At 39.6% G+C, this 23,688-nt stretch overlaps 1 protein-coding gene across 9 annotated transcripts in view; it reads left to right on the top strand.

Moving 5' to 3' along the window:
* Positions 1 to 23,688, top strand: part of BNC2 (basonuclin zinc finger protein 2) — an 858,290-nt gene that overhangs the window by 792,273 nt on the left and 42,329 nt on the right. For all 9 annotated transcript variants that reach the window (XM_073665382.1, XM_073665393.1, XM_073665365.1 and 6 more), the window contains one exon: positions 17,325 to 19,285. In XM_073665382.1, coding sequence (XP_073521483.1) covers positions 17,325 to 19,285 — 1,961 coding nt within the window. The remainder of the gene's footprint in view (positions 1 to 17,324; positions 19,286 to 23,688) is intronic.

Below are 23,688 nucleotides of genomic sequence, written 5' to 3'. Positions count from 1 at the left end.
TGCTGAGAGACTTGTTAGAGTCCTCTGGCAATGTCATCTACACGGGCCTCAAGTGATGCCTTGGAGTCCACAGCAGGAGTCAGCTCAGCTTGTGTAGCTTGCATGGTACCTGGCGATGTCATCTGGAAAGATGGAGGGTAATAGACCCAGCTAGAGGAGCAAAGGGGACATAGTTTCCCTGTACATATTCATTGCCAAGGACACAGATGGATAGGGTCTTGCAGTCTGCAAAGGTAAAGCTGGAATGTAATGCAACGAGCATGTGGAGTTGGCTCTGCGACAGTTCACAGCGAGTCCCCTCTATGAAGCGGTCTATCAAGATTATGTCAGAGTCCACACTTTCACGGGGGTCAACCTGTAGGTCAGCGGAGAAAGCCTCTTGGAGGGATAGAGCATAGTCCCCTAGGGTCTCACCTGACTGTTGTCTAGCAAAGAATTTCATCTTGACCTCAGAGATGGATGTAACCTCAAAGGCATCCTTCAGTTTCGCAAAGATTTGCTCAGACGTTTTCTTCTCTGTTGGGGGCCAGGATCGAACTTCTCTGGAAGCAGCACCCTCAAGCAGGCCCAGCAGAATCTGCACTTGCTGTTCTGGAGAGAGGGGGTAAAACAGAAAGAGAGCCAGCAACTTGTCACGGAAGTGCCTGAAGGTGTGCGGCTCCCCCTTGTAGCGTGGCAACCAGGGTGTCCCAGGATAAAATGGGACAGGGAACGGCATGTTGCATGCAATGGGCACAGCAGAGCTGTTGGCACCAGCTTGACTGTTGCTGGGTTCACTCATGATGTAAATGCTGAGGTGACTGCTCACAATCGGACAGAGTCTCTGATACAGGCACACAGATAAATACTGTTCGTGATGCCACAAATTATGGTGGGCCACTGGGGAGGCACCAGATGTTGAAGAAGGGCCAGCTGGGGTGTGTAGCCTCACTAGCAGCAGATAATCATGTCACGGTAGCTGAAGTGGGTCGCTGGACCCCTCAACGCTTCCCTTGTGTCCACAACAATTTTAAAAGCGGAAGGTGGCATTTGTGGATGGTATAGGACCCCCCCCCCCCCCTGGGGGCACTCCTGTAGCGGTGGCGTCTAGGTGCAGGTTTTGGAGTGCCCGTGATGTTTGTGCAATCTCAAGCAGCCAAACACGCAGGTGAACTTGTAAACATAACAATTTTACTGAATGAGGTAACAGGGTACAGTCTCTCTTACAGGCAAAGTTCACAGTATATTGTGCATATGAAAGTAATGGTTCTCTCCTCATGAGACAAGCATTGTTAGTGTCCAGGGCGGCTGGAGTAGAGGAAATGCTATGCACAGTCCAGGAAATATTACACTGATGGAGGGACCTTCACAGATTGGCTCTCTGTGGAAACACACTAAAGTGGGGATGTACCCACAGTTTTTATCCCACCGTTTCCTCTTGCAGGGGGTAGGTTTAAGCAAAGTCGGTAGTGTGGCAGCCACGAGGATCTGGTCCTGGCTAGAAGCGATCAGGATAACCAGTGTGCAGGAGAGCCCATGTGCAGGGTTATCTCTCCTGACTAGAAGACACTTCACTCTTTTTGTGAAGAAGATTGTGAGGAAAAATGTCCCCTCAGCGTAGACTGGCATTGAAAACTCTTCTCTGAAAGAATAATGTGTCTCCTATCTTCCTGAGGCAGCAGGAACTGCCCACAACTGGTCTGTACCAGCGTTCTAGTCAGAGTGAGAGCCCTGAGCTGAGAGACTCCTCCCAGCCGTTGCTATGGCCACTAGTGGTGAGAAGAATAAATCATTACTTCATGTACACACAATGGCCAGTAGATGGCGGGAAAGTACAATTTACAATGCAAGGAAGTACAATTTCCAATTTGCAATGTATTATATCCCCTAATTCAGTGGACAAAATGGAACAAATGTAATACAACACTACAGCTATCTCATTTAGCAGCAGGAAATTCTTCAGATTTTGTGACAAATATGCGCAGAAATAAACAGGACAAATCTGCAACGTATGCACAGGCCTTAAGGATATGATCACACTAAATTTTTTACGTGGATTTTGAAGTAGATTTTGCTCCAAAATCTAAATCAAATAATGATTCAAATACTCATTAAATAAACCCTAACCCTATGTCAATATTTCAATTCTTGAGATGTTTGTTTGAAAAATAGACACTCTAAACTTAACTTCTGAATTAAACAGATCACCCCCCATATGCAAAAACTGCAAAAATATTAACAAATGTTAAAAAAAAAGAATTAAATTGTTTTAAAAACACGTTTTCTAAGATTTCTTGTTGTATATAATTATTTCCCACTTAGCAGTTATTTAACTTTTAAATCTAATGCAAATATGTTTGAAAAACCATTGCAGATAAATAAAACTTTATATATCACTTACATTGTAGATATTAAAGCTCTTTAGTATACAAATGGTGGCTTAGTGGTTAGCACTGTTGCTTTGCAGCGCTGGGGTCCTGGGTAGAAATTAATTCTACCAAGGACGACATCTGCAAGGAGTTTGCATGTTCTCCCCATGTTTGTGTGGGTTTCCTCCGGGTTCTCTGGTTTCCTCCCACACTCCAAAGATATACTGATAGGGAATGTAGATTGTGAGCCCCAATGGGGACAGTGCCGATATTGTCTGTAAAGAGCTGTGGAATTAATGGCGCTATATAAGTAAGCATAATAAATACATAACAAAACAGTGATACCTGGTGCTAATACACTAAAGGGTGTATCAGTAATTTAGTTAAAAATCTCTCAGGATATGCACTTTGCTATGTAAATTCAGAATTCTAATCTAGTATTAAAGGCAAAATCTCAAACCCTGTCTTTAGTCTTCTACATTTGAAGCTACACACTCTGTTCGTTTCAATAAAGAGCTGCATTAAAGGAGACTGGATCACTGTAAGAATTTGCTTTCTTCTTGCTTAGAGAAACTAATAAATAACTTGAATTTCTTATTCATAGAAGAAATAATATGTTATCTGTTTGTCCTGTGAACTTACTAAAATCCTGTGATTACAGCAGCATCAGCACAAGTATGCAGTCTCTTTTCCCTGCTACGCACAGTGAGATGGGAGGAAGTAGGAGAGGGTATAATGAGACTTGTATACAAACTAACTGGTGACCACACTGCAACTCTGCTATATATGTATCTTGGCAGATAATGATAACGTTATGGCAGTAAATTAGGCAAAAGGAACACTCTTGGCACAGCATATCACAGGCCATACCCTTATGTATCTGCTATATGTGTTGTGATGTGTTTTGCAACCTGTCAAGTTGCAAACACTTCACGATAGTATTTAATTATTTTCATATGAAATATTTTTTAATATATAGTACAAAGCTGAGGTTGCCATGTGGCACAATCATTTCCAGATTAGGGGGCCACCATTGCACCTCATTATGACTTTTGATAGGAGGTGACTATGCTTTTTATTTGTCATTGATAACTACATGTTGTAGGGCGGAAGACTTTATCCTCCTTTGATATATCTAGATAAAGGGGCTTTGTAACTTAACTGTATATCAGAATTGCAGTTAGTTAATGAATGACTTGTTATATGGAGTTATTTAATTAATGCTTTGATCACTTACTAGTAGTAAATAGCTTATTTCTTAGAGTCTTACATTGTAACAAACTCCTTTAGATTTTCATTCACGCCAAGTAGCATTATTTTTTTCCTGTCTTGATTGACAGAGCATATTTAAAGGCCTTGCAAAGCAGCTAATTTCTGCGTATTGTAGCAACAGAACGGTTCTGCACACCAGTGTGTGTACATATTTATAATCTCTCATGTGAGACAGTTGTGTTCCAGTAACTCTGTAGCAGACTGAATACATTGTTATATCCTGAAAGCACTTACAGTCTCGCACCTCAATGTATTCCCAAGGAGGCTCAGAGCCACTGGCATAGTCAGTACACAAATCGCATGTAGCTGACATCAAGGGCTGTTGCACTTTCGGAGCTTTGTTGGTTCATCAGAGCGTGCAGCCTCCTGTGAATCGAAAGTGTCACCAAAATCTCCATTTCAGACAAAGATGCTCATGCTGTGGCTCTGGGGACAACTTTCCTTGCTGCCGCTTACTGATGTAAGAGAAACATGGAGAGGGGATCAGAGACTTAAAACCTTTTTTCATTTGATGTTTTTTTATATATAAATAGAATATATAGGTAGTTGAGAAGAAAGAAGTTGAGATTGATGCTAAAAATACTAACGTGACTAAGGTTCTGTTCAGATGTCAGCAAAAGTAGCATAAAATGTTGATATATTCACTACCTAAAGCAAATAATCATATTCTTGTATCAGGTTTTATCTCTTTATAGTCTATTGGAAACTAATTGAAAAACTGAGGACATGTTAAGGGGCATCTTCTCATTTTAGCACCATTTTATAAAATATCTATCAATAAAATCTAGAGGAAAGGTGGTGTTACTTTGTGAATAGAGATGAACGAACCCAAACTGAAACGTTCGGGAATCGCACCGGCCATTTAGTGTCCGGTGCTAATCGCCGAACACAGACTACTCCCGGAAGTCCGTTGCAGAGAGAGAGAAATTTTTCCAGCTCAAAAGTCCAGGTCCCCATTCTTTTGAATGGGGTTTGAGTCGTGGTTCAAGTCTTTTTGTAGCCCAGAGCTACATTCACAATTCTGCTCATTGTTAGTGAAAACTATCAAACAACTAGAGATGAGCAGATCGATCCACGGGGATCGAGTTCGTGTTAAATTTCTTGAAATTCACGGTCTCATGTGAATTTGGATATTTTGAGATTCAATTTGCAGTTTGAAAAAAATATCTTCCCCGGCACCATTTCCCAGACTGCTGAAGCGTCGGAGAGCAGGCCATTGTAATTTTGCGTGGCCATGAAGGCTTCTCCATAATGCCCTGCTGCTATGGCATCTAACGGATTTTCATACCTTGTAAAGTGGAGGTCAGTACCTGGGCCATCACAGATCTGTGGTTCCCAGTGTAGCACAGTTTATACTGCAGAGTCATTTTCTATCTCTAGAATCACTTTGTCAGTCTCTGTCTTCTGTAGAGTGTAAGGTCTTATGGTCAGCAGGATCCTCTCTTCTGTAGAGTGTAAGCTCTTATGGTCACCAGGGTCCTCTCTCCTGTAGAGTGTTAGCTCTTATGGTCAGCAGGATCCTCTCTCTCTCCTGTAGAGTGTAAGCTCTTATGGTCAGCAGGGTCGTCTCTCCTGTAGAGTGTAAGCTCTTATTGTCATCAGGGTCCTCTCTCCTGTAGAGTGTAAGCTCTTATTGTCATCAGGGTCCTCTCTCCTATAGAGTGTAAGTTCTTATGGTTAGCAGGGTCCTCTCTCCTGTAGAGTGTAAGCTCTTATTGCCAGCAGGGTCCTCTCTCCTGTAGAGTGTAAGCTCTTATTGTCAGCGTGGTCCTCCCTCCTATGGAGTGTAAGCTCTTATGGTCAGCAGGGTCCCCTCTCCTATAGAGTGTAAGCTCTTATGATCAGCAGGGTCCCCTCTCTCTCCTGTAGAGTGTAAGTTTTTATAGTCAGTGGGGTCCTCTTTCTCTCCTGTAGAGTGTAAGCTGTATGATCTACAGGGTTCTCTCTCTCTTCTGTAGTGTGTAAGCTCTTATGGTCAGCTATTTTCTCTCTCTCTCCTCTCCCCCACATGTATTTTCAGATCAATTACAAGCTTTCCAGTATTGAAATTTGCGCAAATTTATTCACTGCAAATTGATTTTTTTAGGAAAATTTGTCAAAGTCGTTGAATTCAAATTTCTCAATTCCAATAATTCTATGGGATAATTAGTTTTTCCTACATCCAATTACTGTACAGCTGGGGTCTCAAACACGCAGCACGTGGGCCGCATGTGGCCCCTCCAGCTGCTTCATGTGGCCCGCAGACACCATAGACCCCAATCGCGGCCCTTCCAGTAGCCGCCGACATCAGCGCTCTAGTGCAGTGTATTGCCGCTTTGAGACCGGCTCTCTGCACAGAAATACCAATGCCAGCCGCCGGCCTATCAGAGGAACTGAGGACAGGTGAGAAGAATTTTTTTTTCTCTGTTATGTGCATTATGGGCACCTGGATGGGGACATATGGGCACCTGGATGGGGACATATGGGCACCTAGATGTCCCTTCCTACAATATGGGGACCAGGATAGGGCATTACTACAAGATGAGGACCAGGATGGGGCATTGCTACAAGATGAGGACCAGGATGGGGCATTGCTACAAGATGAGGACCAGGATGGGGCATTGCTACAAGATGAGGACCAGGATGGGGCATTACTACAAGATGAGGACCAGGATGGGGCATTAATACAAGATGGGGATCAGGATGGGGCATTACTACAAGATGGGGACCAGGATAGGTCATTACTACAAGATGAGGACTAGGATGGGGCAATACTTCAAGATGAGGATCAGGATGGGCACATTACTTCAAGATGGGGACCAGGATGGGGCATTACTACAAGATGAGGACCAGGATGGGGCATTACTACAAGATGAGGATCAGGATGGGCACATTACTACAAGATGGGGGCCAGGATGGGGCATTACTACAAGATGAGGACCAGGATGGGGCATTACTGCAAGATGAGGATCAGGATGGGCACATTACTACAAGATGAGGATCAGGATGGGGCAATACTTCAAGATGAGGATCAGGATGGGCACATTACTACAAGATGAGGGCCAGGATGGGGCATTACTACAAGATGAGGACCAGGATGGGGCAATACTTCAAGATGAGGATCAGGATGGGCACATTGCTACAAGATGGGGACCAGGATGGGGCATTACTACAAGTTGAGGACCAGGATGGGGCAATACTTCAAGATGAGGATCAGGATGGGCACATTACTACAAGATGGGGACCAGGATGGGGCATTACTACAAGATGAGGATCAGGATGGGGCATTACTGCAAGATGAGGACCAGGATGGGGCATTACTACAAGATGGGGACCGGGATGGGGCATTACTACAAGATGAGGATCAGGATGGGGCATTACTGCAAGATGAGGACCAGGATGGGGCATTACTGCAAGATGGGGACCAGGATGGGGCATTACTACAAGATGAGGACCAGGATGGGGCAATACTTCAAGATGAGGATCAGGATGGGCACATTACTACAAGATGAGGATCAGGAGGGGGCATTACTACAAGATGAGGATCAGGATGGGACATTACTACAAGATGAGGACCAGGATGGGGTATTACTACAAGATGAGGACCAGTTCCAAAGGTGTATAGAAAAAAATGGTATCACTAAAAATGTTACTTTGTCATGCAAATAATGCGGCCCCCCAAATTCAATTTTTTTTCCGTGTGCGGCCCATATACCCAGCTGAGTTTGAGACGCCTGCTGTACAGTTTTAAAAGGTTTACTACACAGGTATATTACTATACATGTTTAAAAAAGCACACTTCCATTAATGCAAAACCCCAGGACAAGCTATGTGCAAGTAGACATGAGTCAGTAAGGAAAGCTGGGATATAGGAATGGACACAGACAGAATTTTTTTTTGCAAGAACAATTTATAGGGCCTTTGCAGTCCAATAGCTCATCATAATGCACAATTTCACCTGTTTGAAAATGGGTCCAAAGCAGGTGCAATTGGACCCAACCTCAGCACGGTTGCACCAATGGTGTGTCCTCCTCTGCTGGGAGATACTATACTCTGGGATATCATACAACAACATTATCCTTCAAGGTGAAGATATGCTTAAATATTTGGTTTGTTTTTATGCACCAAAGAATTGAAGTGGTATGCTGAAGATATATCACTATACACTTTATATTAGGCAAGTCTACACTGCAACTTTGGTTATGACCCAGGTCCTGTGGCAAAAGATTGCTAAACGCCATCGCTACACCACAGCATAGTAATACCTGAATATTTGTGACTTGGACCTGACTTTATGTGACTTGTTTGTCGCAATTGCATTACCACTTCACTTGCATTATGCTGCTATGTACTGTATCAGCAGCATAGAGAGATCTTGGACATGCAACCTGTGCTGTGGACAAAGTCACCAGCATTATGCAAAGCTATCTATCTGTTTTGGGTTTTGATAGAAATTCCCTTTCCAAAAACAGACTTTTGTAACATGCAGATCATAAGGCATCCAAGTTGCATTTTCGGTGCAGAGGTGGCCACCATTAAAACAAGTTTCCAGAGATTGTAGGATGCTGTAATGCTATGAGAAGTGACAAAAGGGCATACAGAGGTTGCAGTCACACCTGGGTCGAAAAGCTTGAGGGCCCAGAATATTTAGGGAAGATCACTAATGACACAATTGGAGATTTTGCACTGGGGCCTAGGAAATTTAGGTTACCATTTGGCTCCAAGCAACTACTCATTTTTGGGATTAGTATGGGACTCATCTGCCATAAAAGCCACTTTCATAGGAGGATCACCAAAATGTTCATTCTTTGAAAATATAGATTTCCCATTGCAGATTGAGTATTTGCTAATGTATTGAATATTTGCCCTTATTTGACCTCCCAGCTTGCTTTACTCTAGCATATCTGAAGTGCTATAATACTATGTGAAGACGCTTTGATATCAAGATGAGTTTTAGGTGATGACATGTTAATTTGTTCGTTTCCCCGTCAGCATAATTTACAAGGAACGGCTGTAGATATAAATGTAGTCATACTAAATTCATTACCAGTGACACAATGGCAGTTACACTGAGCAGAACCCTGCCTATGAGATAAAGTGGACTGAGTGACTTATGCAGTAATTAGGGGATAATTGTCATTAACCTCGCAAACAGTAGTTTACCCATATTGTTTCAAAGGCTCCAGGATGCATAATGACAAGGTAATCTGTCAAAGCGCTAGGGGGAAATATTAATGAGATTTGTGCAAGCCTGTATTGAAAATATGCAGAAAGCGGCCACATTAAGCTAATTGGTGGATGAATATACACTTGTAAAAGTGCTTCTAATGGCACGTTTGTTTCTCTCCAAATGACTGCTGTTAATGTGGAGAAGTGGGTTGCTCGGAAAGTCAGGACTGCTGGGACGAGAAGCGTATTAATATGTACAGACGTAGTTATTAGCACTGTACATTGTTCGCGGCAGGACTGCAATATTAGCGCTGTAATATTTATTGAACATTTCTAATGTATCCTCAGAAAGAATGGACCAGCGTTCATCCTTGATGTGTTTCAGGTGTCTGAAGGTAGCAGATGCTGATGATTGCTTAAGTATTGGACCCTAATTGCTGATGTCACGTTATTTTTTTTTATTTAAGAAGCCCAAAATCTAATACAATGTTTTTGGAATTCAGACTAGGCGATAAGTATAAAATAAACTGATGATCATGGGGGCATATATTGTTATGGAACTTCTTATGAGTAGTCTGACTGAATGCTGCTGGCCATACACTTGAATTAACTGCCGGACGAACAATTGCTTGGCAGACTATCTCTCCTTCCCCATGCACATGAGCGCTGAGCCCAGCTCATGTTTTTTTTATAAAGGAGATTGGAGAAATCCGCTGACCACTTCTCTGGCAAGGGTATGCTTGCCTGAAAATAAAAGGATTGTATGTTGAAATTCCAATGGTCTAATACTTCTCTCCACCAACATCATCTATCGGAGAAGAGTCAGGAGGCTCCCATGCACATCAGATGATTGGCTGGTCAATGGAATTGTTGAGTTCAGCCAACTTTCAGCTAATGTGTGGGGGACTTACCATTATAACCTTTCCTGTGCCAGAAATCCGTTATATCAAAGTGTAGCTGATCAGTTGCACATTTTTTGGTTTTGGAGGGGATTTATTAAGGACGTCGTTTTGTATGATTTTCTTAATATGAAGTTAGTTGGGGTTGCTTGCACCTAATTTATTAAAAGGCTCTTGACCAAAATCTACACCAGATGTGTGATGCTAGTTAAATCTACTCTGCACATTTAAAGAGTTTGTCTTAGGACACCAACCCTTGTCCATATGTTCTATTGTTTTTGGGTATATGGCTGTCATTTAGGTTTCTTCCGTTTGGACCCTCTTGATGTGCCAGAACAGCTCCCACTCTGGTGGACCCGAGCGTCCATGCAATGAACTCCATGAAGAGTAATTCTATACAGTAGATGTCATGCAGTCACACAGCTGTGATATGCTGGAGAGGCTTCAAGTGCGTTCTCAGCGACCCAGACATTCACCTCACAGCTTCAAATCACTGCAGTGAATTTACTCACAGTTAAACTATTCCATGGAGTCAAATTGCAAAATTGTCAGATTCCATCACCTAAACAGAACATTTTGTGATATATCTGATAAGCAGTTTTACAGTCCTGGCTTGGTACAGTATACACTATGGAGCACGGCAGCTCCATGTGACCATACATGTGTGTTGTAATATCATTGTCTATGCTATGTACATGAATGTGATGGTATCAAACAAATGTAAGTATGATCAGATTAACAAGATATCATCTCTTAAAACATTGGAGTGCATCTACAAGCGTCATTAGTAACAGCAGATATAGAATGTGATCGATCAACATTACTATTTCTACCTATCTTCAAAATGAACTATGTCACTGTGTTGTAAAGAAAGTATGGATCTAAAAACAGTGCCCTGATTCTTCAAGACAGGCGTGAACAATGCCGGTCTTGATGAGGTGACATGTTTGAGACAGACTTTCTTGATTCATCAAGAGGCAATTGATTAGATGAGATGTGGCACCACGCCCCCGTTCAGCCCCAGCTACACCCGAAGCTCTGCCACCACTTTGGCGGAGAAGAGCGAAACTCACCTGAAGATGCCAAAAGATGCAACATTTTTGCACAACTCTGCTTTGTGCAAAAATGTTGCCACTTTTCCAAGAGATTTATGCAAGAATTCTGGCATAATCACTTTGGTGAATTGGGGTCCCTATGTTCTGCTTTATCTAACATGATTGAACAATCTTATAAGTCTGAAGGCCCATATTCATATTACATGGTAATCACCAGAACCCACCAATTTTGGTGGCTTTGGCCACCATCTACTGTGTGTGGGCACCTTATGACTCTCCCTCAACAGATGATGTTGGGGAGAGAAGGATTGGCTGCTAATCCTTTTATTTGGTGGCAAGAAAACCAGCTGCTTGAGGAATCTGGCAGTGGCTTTCTCTTAGAGATCACAGGAACATTTGGCTGAGCGTTCGGAAGTTAGGGGAGATAATTACTATCTAATATGTATGGCCAGCTTGGCATGTGTAAGCTCGCTACTTCACTACCCTTAAGGTAAATGGAAATTACACGTGAGGTAGAAGTTAGTCAAATGCTTGTATGGTAAACAGCTATCACTACTGATCCCATCTTACCCCACTTTGTTTGGCCATGTTTGCTTGTTTTACAACTGGGGAGAGAGGAGCAAACAGTTGCCAGATACATGGGTGGCAGCTTATCTCCTGTAAAGAAAAGAATGCGACTTATTAGTTTAACATGCCTGATTATTGTCCCCTGCGATATTATATGTGGTAAGAGTTGGTCAGCCTGCTGAAATTTGAGGGTTTGGCATTTTCATTAACCTAATATGTATTGGGGCCTTTAGGGTAAAGTCTTATAATTATGGAATAATGATTGTGTCATAATTCAGAACTTAATTATCTGACAACTTCAGGTCTTGATACCTGAATATAAAAGTGTTTGAATTTATTGATGAACTGGCCAATGAGCACCTTTGTCATTCTTTCTAGGGTGGCCCAGTGGTCAGCACTGCTGTACGTTTGACATTTGACAGAGAAATGTCTCTGTAGACCTCTGTTTGAAATTGAAGGCATTGGAATATAGATTAGGGCCCCCAATAGAAGTCTACGGGTGGCTTAATGCAACATAAGATGGTGGTATGTGCTGATGGTTGAAAGCTCAACTGTACTTTCTTTTTCAGGACAAAGAAAACCTTTCATTTTGGGAGTTATTTCTCATTTTATCTGCTAGATTTGTTCCTTTATTTCTTAACTTAAGGGGAAAAAAGAGAAAGAGATGACAAAGGTTTTTTTTTAACTAAATCCAGGAAATGTAGAATGTTTCTTTAAAATGTCTTAACATCATTTCGGTACTTTAGTGAACTCAATGTTTGACTCCTTGTGCAAGATATTAAGCTGACAGCTTGCATCTTCAAAGCTAATCATCTTCCACTCATCCCTTGCTACAGACGTGACTCAGATGTCAGGACAAAGTATGTCCTTATGTCTGGGTCACATCCTCACACATTTTATCCTTGCCTGCAGGTCAGCTGCAATCATATCATCAGTTCATAGGAGGGGAGCCCTGCACATTGTATAGTCTCCATAATGTTTTTCTCTTTACTGTGCAAGATGATAGGTCCAGTGTAGAGGTCATCTAACAGATGCTTTTAAGATTTAGTAACACAGTGGGGTTGAAGAGCCACAAAATCTACTTCCATTTTAATTGATTGCAAACGTGCATGTACATGAATAATACAACTAAATTAAACTAACGGTGTAATGCAAGGAATGATTTTATAGAGGAGCATACTATTAAGGTGTCACTTCAGGATCACACGCTTACATTATGCTAAAGGGTTAATGAACCTAACAGTGCTTTTTTTATTTATTTATTTTTTACTAATGATGGATAAGTAGTGTTGCCCCTTTAATATCTTAATATTACTATAGTTAATGTAACATGAGTATCATATTTTGCACCTGGAAATAATTGCGACTGCTATCTCTGAACTCCTTATAGCGTTGCCAGTGTATATAGCTAGATGCCACCAACAAATATTACATCACTTAATGTATGTTCACACTTCACGTTTTTGCCCCATTTTTCCCTGCTTTTTGTTACTCTGAATCTTAGCCACAAAAATGCAGCAGTTTAGTGTACCAGAAAAGTGAATGATATTTCTCAAACTCATGCACACATTGCTTATGTTTCTTGCAGATTTGAAGCAGCTTTAAATCTGGAGAATGACAATTATTTAACCATTTTTTCAGCATTTTTCACCCATTCTTATGAATGGGAAAAAATGCATAAAAAATGTATCAAAAGCACAGCAAAAATGCATGTTTATTATGCAGTGTTTTTCCTTCCAACAGATAACAATTTTGATACAGAAATGTCTGCTGCAAATTCTTAACATGTGCACATGCCCTTAACTGTAAAGTTAAAGGAAAACATGAGCTAAAAAAAATTGTAATCCTAGCAGATGAATAATGTGTCCCCAAAAGGCACGCAATATAAAACAACCAAAGAAAAAATATATATACAGTACAGACCAAAAGTTGGACTGCAGAGTGAAGGCAAAAGGGCCAACAAGTGCTAAGCATCTCTGGGAACTCCTTCAAGATTGTTGGAAGACCATTTCCGGTGACTACCTCTTGAAGCCCTTCAATAGAATGCCAAGAGTGTGCAAAGCTGTCATCAAAGCAAAAGATGGCTACTTTGAAGAACCTAGAATATAAGACATATTTTCAGTTGTTTCACACTTTTTTGTTAAGTATATAATTCCACATGTGTTAATTCATAGTTTTGATGCCTTCAGTGTGAATGTACAATTTTCATAGTCAAGAAAATACAGAAAAATCTTTAAATGAGAAGGTGTGTCCAAACTTTTGGTCTGTACTGTAAGCCAGGACAGAAATAATCAATCCAATGTATGAAAATATCAAAGGTTATTAAATATAATATGAAGAACACTGGGTGTAGACAATTTCAAAAATACAGACAAAAAGTTAAAGTTAAAGGGTGAGCTGTTGTGGGAAATCCCCACAATAATTATATATGTTTGTAGACACAGGGCAGAGTCAGTGCATAGTAAATCATACAAACAGATGAGAGAAACATGTATGTGGATTAATATTCCACAGTATAAAGAAATGTATATATGTACACCTAAAGGTCAATTTCCATAGTGGATATACAGGTAAATATACTAACTAATAATTAATGTTATTTGGATTAGACATATATGCAGAGACAAAGCCCGGTAAATACAGGTAAGTATTTACCACAAATAATCAAAAAATAAGGGTTAAATACCATCATGAATAATGAGCTCACCCATTGTTGGGTGTTTGGTGGGTGAGCTCATTATTCATGATGGTATTTAACCCTTATTTTTTTAAGGCAAATCTGGGGACGATGCAGGTTATGCTAGCATTTTAAGGCCTTATACATTTCTCACAGTAGGACAAACAACATGCAGCCTTACTTGTTCCATTGAAAAACTGCTCTTGAGACACTTTGGAGAAATGATTGTGCTACTGGCTCCAACATCAAATCAATGTAACGCCGGGACATCATTGGTTGAAAATAGATTGACAATGTAATGCTGGGACATCATTGGTTGACAATTGCAAAGGTAGCTGTCAGCAGCGGATCTTGATGATTTACATGCCCAAATGCTGTACTGCTCTATATTGAAAGAGAAGATGCTACCATCACTCCATTCCCTTGGTAGACATGTATTTTTCCAATATGACATAGATCCAAAACACACAATTGTTGCAAGAATAGGTTGAAAGTGATTCAGTGGCCAAGTATGTCTCCTGATTTGAATCCAACTATAACATATATGGGAAATTCTGTAGATAGCAGTTGGGCATCCCTCTCCATCCAGCATCCAGGCTCTAAAAGAGGTCATTCATAAAGAATGGAAAAAGATGGATGTTGCAATATGTCACCAAGTTGCTCACTCCATGCCTAGAAGACTTGGTGCTGCCCTTAAAAATCATGAAGGTCATACAAAATACTAGATGTTTTTGCATTAACTACATTTTTGCATCAACTAATTTGAGAAAAACAAGATTTTGCAATGAAAGTTATATTATTAATCTTACTTTCATGTTATGGGTTAAAACATGTTCTATGAAACTCAATCTTGTCAAAATTTGGAAATTGTTCTTCTGTTCAGTGAGATATTAAGATCTTACTTTTCAAAGGGTGTGTAATGATTTATGCTGAGCACTGTATATTTTTATTTTTTACTTTATTTTTCAGTCCCCTTAGGCGACTTGAACCTGCAATCATTTGATAACTTGTACTGTATACTGAAAATTGACTAAGGACTATTTTCTTCTTGACATGGCTTCCCATATACATCTTACTTTGGAAGGCTGTGGTCTACTTTTGGATTTGTCTGGAAGGTGTCTCACCTTATTGGATGATCTACGTCCCCAGATATAGATGAAAAATGTTAGAATTTTTAGTTTAGAAATCTTGGAGGGAATAACACACTACTGTGCCGCTACAGCATGAAAGTCGATAAGCCTATATTTTGGAAATACAGGTGGAATTATCCAAGTAGTTTTACATATGAAAAGCAAATTGAATTTTAACTCTAATGCTGGAAGTGCAGGGTGCTATCTATTAAATCACTGTATTTATGTTCCATGTTCATAGAAGCATTATTAAAAGCTGTAAAAATAGTTTAAAGACTACCAAAATGTTGGAAGAGTTTAAAGCAGAATTCCTGTCTGGAAACACGCTTTATTTTTACAATAACCACAGGCTTACGTTCCAAAATACTACATTTTTTATTTGTCTTTAATTTCTTATCCAGACTGTGTTGTTGCTTAGTAACCTTTTGGATTTCTGCTTGTGAAAGTGCATTGATATTGTTTGGCACTGGCCTGTTTCAAAATCTTGCATGTCAGGTTTTGGCAATATAAATTAATTGCAGTGGCATCGGACTAGATTCCTTCGAATATCAATAGCAATGTATTTACATCTGGGATTTGCATTGCGTGTAAATTTTAACTAAGAACATACGACAAGGATTACAGCCAGTATACACAACTATATATTGTACATCACTGGCGGACACAGACAGAAAAGGGCCCCTGTGCAAGAACAATATATGGGCCCTTTGCAGCCCAAGAGCATCTAAAAATGTAAAATTACACCTGCTTTGGAGGTAGAGATGGGCCGCCATACTTCTGGGGCCCCTGTGCAGCTGCACAGGTTGCACCAATGAAATGTCCGCCCCTGCTGTACATTGCATATAAAATATCTAATTGTAGCTCTCACTGAAGCTGTGCAAGGATCGTCCATACAACAAAGTAGTGTAGTGGTTCTCTAGGTATGTGTGGAGTTCTTTCTGAGCATGACCATACTTGCCAACTTGCCAATAGTCATGTTTCTGCTGGGACAATCCCAAAATGTGAAAAAAAGGGCAAAGGGATATTTCAATCTTGTCTAAAAGTTAATTTTTAACTGTGCTCCCATTCATTTTGGGGCGATTAATGGGGCAATGCGTAAATATCCCAATCTTGAAAACTAAAATATTGGTAAGTATGCATAATGAGGATACTTGCTACTCTGGAAGTCTGGAATTAATAATTTGGAAGCATGCATAGGATAGAATGCACTAAATAGTTAAAAAAACTAATTTTAAAAATCATAAAAACCTTTATTCCTTTTTAAAGCTAATATTAAAAATAATTAAAGTGTTTTCATAAAATATTATTTTTTTCCCATTGTTTATGATGCTCTAATATATTCTGGAGATATTCTCACCATTCACATCAGTCTTTGTTTCCAATGCAGCTCAAAATCTACTTTTCCCTTTTCAAGAGACACATACTAGGCTCAACTGCATAGGCAGTTAATTGTCCATATAAATCTTTAGAGTGTGGGAAGAAGCCTAAGGAGACCCACGCTAAAACGGAGAGAACATACAAACTATGGCCCCGATTCCTCAAGACCAGTTATTTTCTTTACAGTCTTGATGAGGGGCATGGTAGAGTCAGTCACTCCTGATTCATGAAGAAGTGCCTACCTCTTCATGAATCAGAAGTAACTAGCGAGTGGCATACGCTTCCATGTGCCATGCCTGAAATATTACTCCATTTGGGGACTGGAGTGCGATTTCTGGTGCAGTGAACAAAACAGCTCCATGCATTTTGGCGGAACTAGAAGAAACTGGTCTAAAAACACTGAAAGTCTCAATATTTTGTTTCGACTGTGAGTTGAACCAAAATTTTGCAACTTTTCAAAGCTTTTACTCCATTTTTTTTGGTATTAAATTTTTGCTGAATCTGGTCCTACAAGCATATATTTTCTTGGATTTGAACTCAGTATCCAAATCTCTGCAAAGCAACCATAGTAAGCATTGTGCCACAGTGTCACCAGTATACTAAAAAATATTTTAGTCCAAATTCTGTTGTTGGGAATGGGGTTAGGTTGTTGCAGAATCTTAAATTTAGTTCTTTCCCTGTTAGCTATACTTGGTCTGAAAGCTTTAGTTTTTTTTTTTTTTCATTTCGATAAACTTTGGCAATTTAACCTCACAACAGGTGCATCTTATCAAGTTGAAATGTCTAGTTTTAAAATTACACATGTTGCTATCCTATCATGTTCTTTACCATCGCATATACTTTTCTTTTAGGATACTGCTGGCAAGGTCCTGGATCGTTGGGCAATTATGTCTCGAGAAGAGGAGATTATCACTTTACAGCAGTTTCTACGGTTTGGAGAAACCAAATCCATTGTGGAGCTCATGGCTATTCAAGAAAAGGAAGGACAAGCAGTTGCTGTGGCTTCTTCAAAAGCTGATTCAGATATAAGAACTTTTATTGAAAGCAACAATCGTACCAGAAGCCCAAGTGTACTCTCACACTTGGAAAACAGTAACCCTTCTAGCATTCACCACTTTGAGAACATGCCCAATAGCCTTGCATTTCTCCTTCCATTCCAGTATATCAACCCAGTGTCTGCTCCTATGCTTGGATTACCTCCTAATGGGCTTATGTTAGAGCACCCTGGCCTGAGGTTGCACGAATCTAACAATTCAAATCAGAATGAATGTGAAGAGACCAGTGAGTCAGAAGTCTCTCCTATGCCTTATAGTAGGAATGAGCAGACATCTAATAGAAATGCCTTGAGTAGCATCACAAATGTAGAGCCAAAAACAGAGCCAAACAATGCCTCCCCTACTCAAGCATCTACCCCTGTCAGCGAAATTAATAAATCTGAGCATGTCAAAAGTTCGTTTAAGATTCATCGAATGAGGAGGATGGGAGCTTCATCACGGAAGGGCAGGGTATTTTGCAATGCTTGTGGCAAAACTTTTTATGATAAAGGAACACTAAAAATCCATTACAATGCCGTACATCTTAAGATAAAACACAGATGTACTATTGATGGTTGTAATATGGTTTTCAGTTCTCTTCGAAGTAGAAATCGGCATAGTGCAAATCCCAATCCTCGTCTTCACATGCCAATGTTAAGAAACAATAGAGATAAAGACCTTATTCGTGCAACATCTGGAGCTGCTACACCTGTAATAGCAAGTACAAAATCAAGCTTATCGTTAACCAGCCCTGGTCGACCACCCATGGGTTTTTCAACACCACCTTTGGATCCTCTTTTGCAAAATTCACTTTCCAGTCAACTAGTGTTTCCAGCTTTAAAAACTGTACAGCCTGTTCCTCCTTTTTACAGAAGTTTACTAAATTCAGGAGACCTAGTTAGCCCTCCAACGTCACTACCTACTAGTCCAATATTGCCAGCACCTTTAGGAATAGAACAGCCTCTTCCTCCTCTGCCTCATGAGCTGCAATCAACTGTGATCAACATGTCAACACAGGACTCTAATACAGATCTTGCGCCTAAGAAAAAACCTAGAAAATCTAGTATGCCGGTTAAAATTGAGAAGGAAATCATTGATACTGCTGATGAGTTTGATGATGATGAAGAAGAAGAAAATATTGATCATGGTCCATCCATAGATGACATTGGTCATGATTCTCAAGGAGATGTGAGCCCAGGATTGTCAATAAACAGTTACTCAAAAACAAGCAGTGGCCGGTGTATTATGCGTTCAGACACCAGAGCAAACAGCATGACATCTGAAGACCAGGAACATGAAAGAGATTTTGAAAATGAGTCAGAATCCTCTGAGCCAAAGTTTTGTGATGAACCAATGGAGGATGATAACATTCCAATTCACAAAAATGGCAGTCTTAGGGCAGAAAATGATAAATCTTATGAAAACCATATTGGCAATCATCAGCAGGCTGTCATAAAGGTAAAAGAAGAGTTTACAGACCCTACATATGATATGTTTTACATGAGCCACTATGGACTATACAATGGGGGCAGTGCTGGCATGGCTGCATTTCATGAAAGCTTAGCTTCATCCTTGAGTTATGGAAGCCCTCAAAAATTCTCTCCAGAGGGGGACCTGTGCTCAAGCCCAGATCCTAAAATTTGCTATGTGTGCAAGAAGAGTTTCAAAAGCTCATACAGTGTAAAGCTGCACTACAGGAATGTTCACCTAAAAGAGATGCATGTCTGCACAGTAGCTGGTTGCAATGCTGCTTTTCCCTCACGCCGGAGTAGAGACAGGTTAGTAGTTTTATTTTATTTATATGTATAATATCTTATTATCCCTTCCACATTTCTATTCAGCTTTTCCTACAAACATAAATGTAGAAGATTTCAGTTATATTGCTTGAACTGGATGTTTAATTTGTGCTCTTAATAGAGCAATTCTGCACTAATTAATTAGGCAAATCTAAATATGCAAAGACATATGTGATAACCAGCAAAAGGGTAACAATGTTTTTAACTTTTGACTTTCAGGCTCCATATCTCACCATCCACTGCTGCATCAAACGTAAGACTACCATCATTTTATAGACAATCATCTTGGCTATCTCATACATAAATTTGTCTTGCAATTATTTAGCATATGATTAGTTATGCAGATTCTTGTCATGTCACTGCATTGTTGCTGTTTTGCTCCTAAAAATCTAAATTTCAATTTTTATTATTTTGTTAGTATTTTGTAAATCCACCTTTGGCTTTCAACACTGCCTGAATCCTTCTGGGCATGCTCTCAATCAGATTCAAGCATGTCTCGACTGAAATCTGATCCCAGGTTTCTTCTAAACGTTCCCAATGTTGGTGTATACTGGTTGACTCACTTGGGTACATATACAGCTTTTTCTTCAAAAACAAGTGTTCGATTTGGTTGAGGTCTAGGGACTGTGGGGGCCAATCCAGCCGTTCTATTTCATTGTCATTGAACCATTTCTTCGCCAATCTCAACATATGCTTTGGGTCGTTGTGCTGCTGAAACACTATGTCATCCTTTTCATACCCATAGTACTAGAGTGTACAAAGTAATTTGTCTTGTAGGATACTCACATATAGCTCAGCATTGAGACCACCATCGATCATGGTCAAGTATCCACGTCTTTGGCTGTAAGATAACCCCATATCATCAAGCTTCCTGCACCGAACTTGACTGTTCCTTCAATTTATTAGCCCCTTTTTTCCTTGTTTCTTTTAGACCCATTTGCATCCATCAGAGTCTAGTCTATTTACTTTCGTGTCATCACTCCAAATCACCCGTTTCCAATCTTCTACTGTCAACTTTTCATACTTTTTTGCAAAAACGAGCTAACATTTCTTATGATGGTATTGAAGTTGAGGCTTCTTCACCTTTTTTCGGGCCACCATTCCAGACTTGTGAAACATGCGTTGCCCGGTGCTTGCATGGATGTCTGTGATCTCACTATTACAAAGCATACGAGCCACCTCCACTGCCATGTTTGTCGTGCCAGAATTGATACACCGTGTGATGAGCCGACTTATTGACTCCAATATTTTGCCTGGACATCCACCTCTTGGCTTTTGAATGAATGGACGGACTTAATTTCATATTGTTTGAACTGTCATGACACTCACATGATGCAGTTTGGCAATTTTCTTGGCCGAGAGATCGCTATTGATGAGCTGGATGATGCTGTTTCTCTTTTCTTGGAAAATCTTCTTCATGGCCGCTCCTCAATTTGAACTAGTGACCTTTCACTTGAGAATTAACCTAATAACACACTGAGCTAGTAAGGAATGTGAGAATAGGTTGCATTTGGTAGTATACAGGAAGAAAAATATTTTTCTACCACCAGGAGCAAAACAGTAACAATGAGGTGACATGTCAAGAATCTGCATAACTAATCATATGCTAAATAGTTGCAAGTTGAGATAGCCAAGATGATTGTCTATAAAATGATGGTAGTCTCAAGTTCGAAGTAGTAGTGGATGGTGAGATATGGAGCCTGAAACTCAAAAGTTCAAACATTGTTACCTTTTTGCTCGTCAGTGTATTTAAATACTAGTTTCAGTCTTACTTTCACCACCACTATTTGAAGTGTAAGTGCTTACTGTACACTTCTCTACATTGCCCTGAAAATGTAAATTGATTAAAGTAACTAATATACTTTAAAGAGAAACTGTCAGCAAGGTTTTGCTATGTAATCTCAAGACAGTATGAGGTAGGGGCTGAGACACAGATTTAAGGGATGTGTCACTTATTAGGCTGTGTGCTGTTGTTTCTATACTATTAATATAGTATCACCAGGAGATTATCACTACCCAGACTACACCGTATCTTAAATATACAATATACACAGAAAGCTGTGGTGTGGGTGGGGGCAGCTTTCTAAATTCTGCTATATGCTACATCTAAAAACTCTGATTGTGTCACAGCATCTGCACCCAGTAAACTAAGTGATACATCGTTGGATTCCTCTTCTCCTTTCCTACATTATGCTGCTGTCAGATGAGATAGCAAAAACCTGGTGACAAATTCCCTTTAATTACGAGGCAGTCAAGCCCTTCAAGATCATCACTCGGAGAAGGTCCTTCTCTGTGTTGGAACAAATGTGAAAGTGGAGCGGACTGATGCTGAAATTGGGACATGTAACTTTAATCAGTATGATTTTAAACACATTTAAACAACTTTTTATGTTATTGGGCAACCCCTATAATAAAAAGTATTAAATAAATTCCTTAAACTCTCACTAATGGTGGCTACAGACAGACAAAACTCAATTTCAAGAAGAAGTTGGTGATACATTGCACAATTTATATATACTCCATATCAACCATATGTTTATTTCAAAAGCTGTTTAGTACTGATATAGTACAATATTTAAACAAAAAGCACCAAAAGATTGCCCTCAACTGTCAGAATATGAGTTTCTTAGACATGGTAGTTAGTTAAGATATGTTGTAATATCAATGAAATATATTATTATGAAGAAATTTCATCTCATTCCTCTTTGTAGTATTTTTGAAGGAACAGACTAACAAACCACACCCTAGTAGCACCACTGTAATCCTCCTTCATATCAAATTTAGAAGGCTTACTGCACCTGCTGGGGATTGAGTCAGGTTGTACAATATCTCCATACACTGTGTACTTACAATGTTGCTGCTTTTGGCTTCTCAATCACTTTAAATGGAGCAAAATTTTACACCAATATAATACATCTGACATCTTATCTTGGCTAAAAGTTTTGAGATTGACAATTTTTTTTTCTGCTTTAATGTTTTTTGATTTTTTAGTCAGATGTTTCTAAGGATACTGATGTACAATTATAGGCATTTCATAATTTTTTTAACTTTTATTAACAAATACAGTAAGTTCATGCAAAGACTTAATAGTGTTGACCCTAATGTTTCAAAACTTCTGATAATTACCATGGCATGCTGGATATCAGCTTTTGGGCCAAATCCTGACTGATGACACACAATTCTTGTATAATCAGTGTTTGGAGTTTACACAGTCTCTGTGGTTTTGTTTGTCCATGTGCTTTCTGAGGATTGACCACAAACTCTAATGAGATTGCGATCTGGGGAGTTTTCTGGCCATGGATCCAAAATATCTTTGAAGGAAGTGCAGGGATTGGACAGCAGAGGACTGGGATAAAGTTATTTTCTCTGATGAAGCCCCCTTCATACTGTTTTGTACCTATGGAAGAATGATTGTTCATAGAAGAAAAGATGAGCGTTACCATGAGTTCTGTGTCATGTCAAGTGAAAAACCTTCCGAGATTATTCATGTGTAGGGTTGCTTTTCATCCAAGAAAGTGGTCTCACTCACATTTTTTCCTTAAAAAACAGACATGACTAAAGAGTAATTTCTAAACAGCCCTCAAAATCAGTTTTTCCCAATGATATAGGAGCAATTTGATGCTTTCTCCAACAAAATGGTGACCATATTTCAAGGAAAAAAGTGATATAAAACATTGAAATTTTGGCTCCATGGCCAGAAAACTCCCCAGATTTCAATCTTATTGAGAATCCTCAAAAAGCGAGTGTACAAACAAAACCACAGAAATTATGATAAACTACAAGCACTGATTATACAAGAATGATATCCAGCATGAGGGGAATTGCAGAAGTCTTGAGAAATAAGGGTCAACACTGTAAATATTGAGTCTTTCCATAAATTTCATGTATTTGTCAGTAAAAGTATAAAAACTTATGAAAGGCCCATAATTGTGCTTCAGTAACCATAGAAACATCTGACTAAAATATCTAGAAACACTAAGCTTGTACCTCGTCAGAATGTGTTTCTATTGTCTTAACCTGTAGCAGTATAACCATTCAAGTCCTAAACCCCATGGCATGCAAATAGTTAACATTTTGTAGCTTTCTATATACAACTGTATTATTTTTTACATATTATTGTTATACATGTTTCACCTTATTTCTATTAATATTCAGTAGCTTCAATTTATTCTTCTGCTAAATAGTCACTTCTCAATCTCTGTCTCCCATAAGCAAAGGCATTTATTACTTTTAAAGGGAACCTGTCACCATGAAAATGTGGTGCAATCTGCAGGCACCATGTTATAGAGAAGGAAGGGATGAGAAGATTGATATATACAGTACAGACCAAAAGTTTGGATACACCTTCTCATTTAAAGATTTTTCTCTATTTTCATGACTATGAA

Source organism: Phyllobates terribilis, unplaced genomic scaffold (genome assembly GCF_046119375.1).
Source record: "Phyllobates terribilis strain yellow unplaced genomic scaffold, ASM4611937v1 Scaffold_1__5_contigs__length_1240528914, whole genome shotgun sequence".
Lineage (NCBI taxonomy): Eukaryota > Metazoa > Chordata > Amphibia > Anura > Dendrobatidae > Phyllobates > Phyllobates terribilis.
The sequence above is the reverse complement of the archived record's forward strand: the minus strand, read 5'-3'. Positions and strand labels throughout refer to the sequence as shown.